The sequence below is a fragment of the Glycine max genome, chromosome 2, assembly GCF_000004515.6.
Source record: "Glycine max cultivar Williams 82 chromosome 2, Glycine_max_v4.0, whole genome shotgun sequence".
Taxonomy (NCBI): domain Eukaryota; kingdom Viridiplantae; phylum Streptophyta; class Magnoliopsida; order Fabales; family Fabaceae; genus Glycine; species Glycine max.
In genome coordinates, this window is record NC_016089.4 from 40,517,241 (window position 1) to 40,526,147 (window position 8,907).

Consider the following 8,907-nt stretch of genomic DNA (forward strand, 5'->3'; position numbering starts at 1 on the left):
AAATATGAGACAAGAAAACAAAGTTTCTGTTTCTAAATTTATTTTGATATTGAAAAGAAATTTGTGTAATCTAATCTAATAGCCTGCAACCTGTCAAGAAACATTGAAAACTTAATTTGACCAAATTAGTAAGAAACATACAAAACATGTGTTTGAACAAATTTGTAATGACAAAGCTTTGTTACCAATTATTTGAATATTTAATTTGACCGGAAAAAATAAATGTTCTTCATGATTTCAGATCATGGTTAGAACACGAGGTTTAGGTTGTGCGTTAGGAGCTGGTAGAGGTAGAGACATTAGTGAGGATACGCATGAGGCTGATGTTCCTCTGCGTCGCAGACCTACTGCTTCAGCACGTAGGCAACAGGTTCATCTGCGTGAGGACGTGACAGAGAGACCTGAGGATGTGCCTCAGTTGCATGAGGATGTTCCTCATGTGTCTGATGCCACCCCAGAGATGACAGGCACCGCCGATGCTGTTCAGATAGAGGGAGTGGCTACTGATGGGAGCTTGGGGTCACCTGCTGCAGATGAGGGTTTCCCCGATGGACCACACGACCGATTTTGCTGAGCATGTCACACACAGCATCTGGAGTGGACGGGTACGTAGTTTTTAATGTTGACTAATTACATAAAAATTATTTGTAGTTGGATTGTTTTTTATATACACGTTATTGTAAATTGTTATTCAATTTAGGAACGACCCGATCTGAAGTTGGTCTCCCACGGTAGAAAAGTAGATAAAATTGGGAGACCAGCGCCTGAGATCGAAGGGTTGATTGCTGGCACCGGATTGAGTCCACTGATCAGGTGTTCTGTTATCACCACTGATCCTGGACTGATATCCGCCTTCGTCGAGAGGTGGCATCGCGAGACTAGCACGTTCCACCTGCTAGTAGGCGAGTTGACAATCACGTTGGATGACATGGCGTCACTCCTACACCTTCCCATCACTAGCGCGCTGCATACGTTCGAGCCGCTTGTTACTTCAGACGCCATTAGTCTACTGACGGAGCTTCTTGAGGTCAGTCATGAAGAGGCTACATTTGAGACCCGACAGGCTGGTGGGCATCATGTCCGGTTGGGGTGGCTTCGAGACTTTTATCAGAGCCAGTGCAGGACCAGACGATGGGTTGTAGCAGCCCGCACGTATCTGCTCCACTTGGTGGGTTGTACTATTTTCGCCAATAAGAGTTCAACCCATGTACATGTCGTGCACTTGGAGGCTTTCAGGGACCTGGCCCAGACAGGGGGATTCACCTGGGGGGCGGCTGCATTAGTCCACATGTACAACCATCTGAATGACGCTTCGCAGGCCTCTACACGGCAGCTGGGCGGTTATATTACACTTCTCCAGGTACGTATTATCACTAATAATTTAATATGAAGTAGCATTGAATCTTTTTTTTTTGTATTGATGTTGACTATGTCTTTGTAGGGCTGGATATACGAGCACTTTCCTATAGTGCATACATCCGTCATTCATTATGCTTATGATGAGGGGAGCCCACGGGCCTGCAGGTGGCTTACGGGTAAGGCTCATATTACGGGGATCAAGGGAGCCCCATATCGGAGACGTTTGGATGCCTTGAGTGTGACTGACATGTGCTGGATGCCCTATGGTGAGCACCGGCGAGTTAGGGCCTTTGACTTGATATCGTCGTACACCGGCCAGCTCAGATGGGGTCAGATTGTGGTGTACGTTTGACTTGAGCGGGTTCTTCGACAGTTTGGCTACCTTTAAACGGTCCCTCCGCCGCCGGTTTGTGATTCTTTGACGGGTGATGATATAGATGACCGGTGGCTGAATTTTCCAGATCATTTGGTGCCTTCAGGGGAGCTCTGTGTAGTTCCTGAACAGGTGGCGGCAGACTACATGGAGTGGTTTTTTCGGATATTGCACCCATTCGTCACGCGGACCGAGGAGACTGCTGCGCCGAGACATCCGCCTCCCCTTCATCATAAGGAGTTCGTCAAGCCACCCATCCCCGAGGTTTCAGTCGCGACCGATCTCCCTACGCATTCAGTGGTAAGCATAACTTCTGTAGTTTTTCATAATTTAAATTTTTTTAAAATGTGATACTGACTTTGTTATTTTGACTGTGATAGGTTCACTGCGAAGGATGTCAGGGGATGGCTCAAGATTTAGGAGCGATTGTTGAGGATTTGGAGCGGGTCATCAACCTCAGGATGGTCACTGAGGGCACTGACTTACATGACATCATGACTCGTTGTCTGAGGAGAGCTAGAGGTGACACCGCAGATGGAAGTCTTAGGCCGCGCTAGAGACGCCGCATAGATTAGGATTTATATTTTTATTGTACTTAAATTATTAATTTTTGTATTTGTTTATGTATGTCATAAAACACATTTACTTACATCATTTATGACTTTTGTTTGTCTCTCTATAAATATATGGTTTGAAATTTAAATATAAACCACACACATGAGTCACATTTATAATGGCATTTGAATATATAAAATAAAGAAGATAAAATAATTGGTAATTTAAATGTTAACATTTATAACTATTCTGAAATTATATATTTTAACCATATATATACGTACACTAAAGAATAAAAAAAATTGGTTTTGTGCCTTTTAGAAACATGCCTAAGTACTCCTGTTTGGGCTTTTTTTAAAATTATGTGGGAGCCGCTTGAGACTGTCCAGGGCCACTATTTAGCATGTTTGCACGTCAAGGAACCCAAAAAAAATAAAAGCAGCGCCCCGTTCTATCGAATCACATCTCAAATGAAGGCACCAAAAATCAAAAAAGTTTATTTTCGGCTTATTAGAAACATATAACTACCATTCAGTTCAACATAAATATAACAATTTGACACAGTAACACTTGTTCACGGAACAATTGATTAATTACATGACCATAAATCCAATGTACATATACATACATAAATATTACAAGTTCAGTGTCCGCTTAGGTCTACATGCGTTGTATTAATTGTCATTAGGCTTAAGTATTGTTGCATTCTACCTACATATGCAGTTGGCCATTGTTTTGCCTCCGAATACGCATTGCTTGACCACAACAATGCCATAGGCGGTAAGGGACGACGATCTTTCAGAAAAACCTGTTGTAAGTGAAATTACAATACTAAGTTAAACAAACAAACCAACACATTCAATAATTGAAATTATCTGAGTAAACGAATTTTCAATGGACCTGAACAAAATGATTGCCATACACATGGCCGACGCATATTATGTGTTGCGCAGCAGATTTGGCCGGTGGTTGACTTCTGAGAGGAAAAAATGTGAAGCTCTGTTGTCGTGATAATGATACAAGGATTACATTATATCTTGACGCAATTACATATCCCATATCCGTTATATCCATCCATTTGTCCATACTAACCTAAATCAAATAACAAATACACGTGTCAGTCATGTAAACATTACTTATATTTTTAAAAAGCATAAAACACATACCTTGGATAACCCATCCACGTGTAGGGACAACCTTAGCTGTTCATATCTCTCCGTGCACTCTTCTCCCATACCTAACAAAGCGGAAACTGACCGATATCCACAATTACCATCCGCTTTCACATCAACAACATCCTCAATGAAACCATGCATAAATGGCGGAAATTGATCCAACATGGGGATCATCCTTGCTAGCTTCAGTGGTGCAAAAGATGATGCACTGGGTCTGATTGAGGTGTTGCTGTTTTGAACCAAATGATAAGCAACAACATACTCCCAATAAGATGGATCACGCTTTGTCGATCTTTCGCTTCTTTTCATTACATTTTTCGGGGCACCTTTCGTCTTAACCTGTGTTGGAGAAGGACACATAGAGGTCTCATCGGGAAACGCAAATTCTCGGAGTTTACTCTTGAAAGTAACTTTCCCACAAACATCAAGTTCATCGAATCTTTTATATATTCTATCCATCTCTTCCTTGATGCTCACTTCGGCCTCACATAGCCCTTGGTCTGAAAAATTAAGTCTCCTCTAGTACATATGGACTGCATCCAGTGGGATGCTGCCACTCTCATACCTTTGTAGCTCGCATGCACAAGGAAAACCTAGCGTGGTTCTCAAGACACACCCACAAGAAGACACATTGTCTTTCAAATGACGTACGCGCTCAAACTCAACCGAAATTTCATTTAAAGCGTACCTTGACACCATTCCCAAAAGCCTCTTGTATAAGGTTTTCTTAAAAACATGACCAACAACATGTGTACTTGTTTCGAATGATGCTCTAATTTCAGTGTGCTGCAGCGTCATCATGTTGTTCATTGCATCCCAAACACTACAGAGGTCTCCAACGCTATTCTGTAATATCCTCTTCAAAGACCAATGAGCAGATTCAACCCTACATTTAAAACACACAACAGAGAAGACAAATTAATAACAATAATGTTCCAAACAATCATTAAAAGAAACTTGACTAATATAATAAAACATTTAAATACCTATTTGTTGTTGTGTTGCCTAGGTGCATCACCTTATTCGTCCAGGCCAAGATAAATTTCTCCTTGTGTGGGACAATCCATGTCTCACATACGTATTCAATGAACATTGGCAACGGGGAACACGCTACTTGAAACCTTTGAAGGTGCTCAGGGAACTCCTGCTCCGAAGGACAATCTACCAGGTTACCCCAACTATCCATTACGTAGTCCTAAGCATTCTTCTGACCAACAAGCGATTTACACTTTGCCTTCACATTCTTGTCTATGTGAAACCTGCACAACAAATTCTTACACTCCGGAAACACAACTTTCACAGCATTCATCAGGGCTAGGTCTCTGTCTGTGACAATAACAACAGGAAGGCGATCATTTCTTAAAAAAGACCTTGAAATCGTTCCAATGCCCATACAAGATTGTTCACGCGCTCACCCTCCAGATATGCAAACCCAGCAGAGAAAGTCATCCCGGTTGGTGTAACCCCCACAATGTCAAGCAATGAGAGCCAGTACCTATTTGTTTTGTAGGTATTGTCTATAAAAAAACAAGATGACATGCGTTACATAACTTAACTGCATCTGGGTGACACCAAAACAAATCACGCACCACATCTCCATCCTTCAATCTATGCCAATGAATGTATTGGTCACGTTCAAGGAGCCTCATTAGGTGTTGCATTTCACTGTCATCTCCTCTGATTGAAGAACGGTATGCACTTCTTGCATTGTAGATTTGTTTGATTGTGGTGCAATTGCTGCTGTTTCTTGGTTTCACATTCGACTTCGTCATATCAGGAATGATATTCTTCTCATCATCTGTCAATCTCCCAGCATATGGATGTCCAACTAAGGTCTTCGCCAATTCATGGTTGTGAATCCCACATATTAGCTTCACCGCCCAACCTTCACCTCCATGCACTGGTTTTCCACGAATCTTAAATGGACAACCACATTTTCTAGTACCTGTGTCTTTTCTAACAAATTCTTTCTTCCTACCCTTGTACTTACCGCTCCTTTCACACCCAATTAAGACAAATGAAGTTCTTCCTCTGCTGCCAGTATATGTATCAGACCCATAATTACTGCAACAAAACCATTTTCATGGGCAACCGTTCGAGCCCACTTCAAAACATCTTCTCGGGTTTCAAAGACCTAGGACACAACCACGACATATTAATTTTTACACAAATCATACATTAGACCAAACAATTAAAACTGATCGACATGATTACTTGAGAAGTATTAAAAACATCTGAACAATCAACATATGCTTCATTCACACCACAATCTTCTTCTTCGTTTTGAAAATCCATATCAACTTCTTCGCACATCGCACTGTAATATGTCCATTGATCTTCGTCCATCTTAATTCAAAGTATAACTATCACCTGATTCAACATTCAACTAAATAATTTGAAAAATACAGCAACCCAAAAAAATTTGCAAACTATCAATATCAAACTAATTCAACATTTGACAACCTCACACAAATATTTAATCTACATATACATAACCAAATTCAACTTTTAATTATATAATTTCAAAATTATAACCTACAAAGCTCATTTAACCAAAAAATACCTCAACCTAGGCAAAAAAAAATCAACAATTCAACCAACAAATATATTTTTATGTTTCACATAAATTACAAATAGAATTAACCAAAATAACATTCAAAATAATCTTAAAACAAAAAAATCATAAAATAAAACAAATTACTCCACGGAAGAAGCAGTCTTCCGCAGTTGATATTACAACTGCGGAAGAATGCTTCTTCCGTGGAGTCTCGTGAAAGACGTCTTCCGTGAGACTCCACGGAAGAAGCAATCTTTCGCAGTTGATATTACAGCAGCGGAAGACTGCTTCTTCCGTGGAGTCTCACGGAACACGTCTTCCGCGAGCCTCCATGGAACAAGTTTTTTCTTCCGCAGTTGTAATGTCTTCCCCAGAAGAAAATTTTTTGCATCCAAACTTACACCATTCTACTACCAAAAATAAACAATCAACCACACAAACCAGCTACGTACCTTACTTGACAAATATCACACCAAAGAAGAGCACAAACACAACCAGCACCGACAAAAATCGCACAACACAAGCACCAGAACGGAGAAAACGCACCAAAATGGAGAAAACGTGCACTGGAGTGGAGGAAATGCAGGAGAGAGAAAGCAAAAAGGAAGAATGAAAAAAAAACAGTTTTTATATAAGGAAAAAGTACAGGGGCATTTTTGGGTTTTTAAAAAATTGCTGGGTGCACCAGCAATGTTGCTGGGTGCCCCTAGCAATTTCCGTATAATAATCACACGTATAATTTGGGTTAATACTTTGAAAGGAATTTCTATTTGAACTTCCTCCATTACTAATACACTTTCTTTACTTTTTCTTTCCAATAATGCTCAGTAAATACACTCCCCTTTCTAACTCTTGGCCAATAAGGTTTCTCCACCACTATTGTCAACAGCGATGCAAGCACGGGTTCAGAGGAGAGATGGAGACGTGGGAAAGGTATTAGTGAACCAGAGCAAAGTAGGGTTTTGCAACTGTTTTGACAACTCTAGAATATGTGTCGACAACAGGAGTGTTGTTGTGGTCATAATTACAAAACAAAGAATCATCCAAGAAAGCATGTACTAGTGTAACTCTGTGTGTTTGTAAATTTTGTAATGGTTATATTAGGTTTTTTAATTAGTTAAGTAAAGGATCATTGCTTGCATATTTTGATTAGAATTTTGGTGGAGAAGTATTGTTAAGGCATCATAAGGACATTGCTTTACTTAATTACTTAGATTATATGCTTGAGAAGAATCATTTGTCCTTTTGTTTTTATGATGAGAATTATAAGGGGGATGGGGGTTTTGGTGAGTGGACTAGGGGGAATGTATCTATTTGATTGAGAAATTTAATATGTTGGATTGCATCTATATCTTTATTTGTGAGTATCTTTCTTGTTCATGTTATAGTTTTTCAACTTTTAATTTGAAGTGAAACCCCAATTTCATAGGACATGGTTTGTTTCCCGGTAAGGTACTTGTAAAGATTGTGTTTGTCATGGTTGTTGTCGTAGCAATGTTCAACAAGAACGAAAAAGCATTCATGATGTTAAGATTTAAAGGGAGTATATTTACCTGGGTATTTTTGGGAAAGAAAAATAAAGGGGAGGTTTTAGTAATATGGGAAAGTGGAAATAGCATTTACCATATTTGAATTAAGATGAGCTACTACATAGATTGGGCCTCAAGCCCAATCACTAAATCCAACATAACACTTAAACTTAATTCTGTAGCGAAATGTGGTTTTTAATTTCAAGCAATACAATTACTTTTTCTTTTCTTTTAATTGAACATTTAATTCCAATAACCACAGCTAGAAATTTGTGCCAAAGAGGAATTCATTCTTAATCTAAACAAATCATCATTTCTCTAACAAGGAAAACTTCCTATTAGACAAAAAGGAATAGCATAATAGTCAGTGGCGATTCTTTCTAGCTCATCCTTTGCAGTAATCCACTTCCCATTCGAATTTAGAGAGCTTTAATTTTTGCTTTTCCATCCTTCTAATCGTAATACCATTAAAAAATCGCAGATTTCCACCTTCAGATTGTAACCACTTACATAGAGAATTTTGTAACCAGAGGAGTTCCTTCTATCCTTCTACTTCTCGATACTCCTGCCATAATTGTAATTGAATTTCTTCTCACAAACGATATTTCCAAAAAAAAAAGTAGTGTTATTCCCCCTCTCCAAAGTATCCGCCTTTGACAAGTAATTAACCACAAGAAACAAAGATGAATGTTAAACTATGAAATGTAATTAGAATACATGCTCAAATCAATAATAGTCATAAATTTCGTATTAAAACGTCTAATAACGAGAGAAATGATTTTATGTGTAAACAAACAAGCATGAAAGCCTCATAAAAAAAGCATGAAATCATTTTCTTCCATTACAAAAATTAAAAGGTGTTTCAATGAAAATATTTAGTAGAAATCAACTTGAATATATATTTTAATTACATTATTAGAAATTAAATTTATTGTTCTATTATAAATTGAGAAAATAGGTTATGCACCCAATAATGTTTTACACTATCTTTCAATAATAAGTTATTATGTATGATAAATATGTTAATTTTTATAATAATTAGGCACTTGCCCGTGCTATACACAAACAATAAGAAAAAATTGAGAAAGAAAGAATGAAAAGAGAAAGGGCAAAGGAGAAAAAAATCAAAAAATAAAAATAAAAATTAAATAGTAGACCCACACAACATAGAATGGTGACACATGATCGTGGCCAAATGATTTTTATAATATCATAAATAAAAAATCATATTAATTATAGTTTTTAATTGGCTCACAACAATTTTTACTCTTAACAATATATACCATTAAACTCTTATGTCTTCATCACACAACTTGCTGCTATAAAAGGACACCATAGATGACAAAAGTATAAATGTCA

General features: G+C 38.3%; 2 protein-coding genes across 2 annotated transcripts; one reads left to right on the forward strand and one right to left on the reverse strand.

The window, feature by feature from the left end:
• Window positions 1-576: 576 nt before the first annotated feature.
• On the forward strand, window positions 577-2,289 carry LOC102660970 (protein MAIN-LIKE 2-like). Its single transcript, XM_006575987.1, has 5 exons — window positions 577-609; window positions 701-1,360; window positions 1,442-1,688; window positions 1,821-2,032; window positions 2,113-2,289. Exons 1-5 carry the CDS (start codon window positions 577-579, stop codon window positions 2,287-2,289), a joined length of 1,329 nt encoding a protein of 442 aa, XP_006576050.1.
• A 705-nt stretch (window positions 2,290-2,994) lies between these two features.
• LOC106797652 (uncharacterized) lies at window positions 2,995-3,771 on the reverse strand. The gene is made up of 3 exons (XM_014772477.1): window positions 3,454-3,771; window positions 3,205-3,379; window positions 2,995-3,095 (listed from the first exon to the last, which is right to left on the reverse strand). Exons 1-3 carry the CDS (start codon window positions 3,769-3,771, stop codon window positions 2,995-2,997), a joined length of 594 nt encoding a protein of 197 aa, XP_014627963.1.
• Window positions 3,772-8,907: the final 5,136 nt, after the last annotated feature.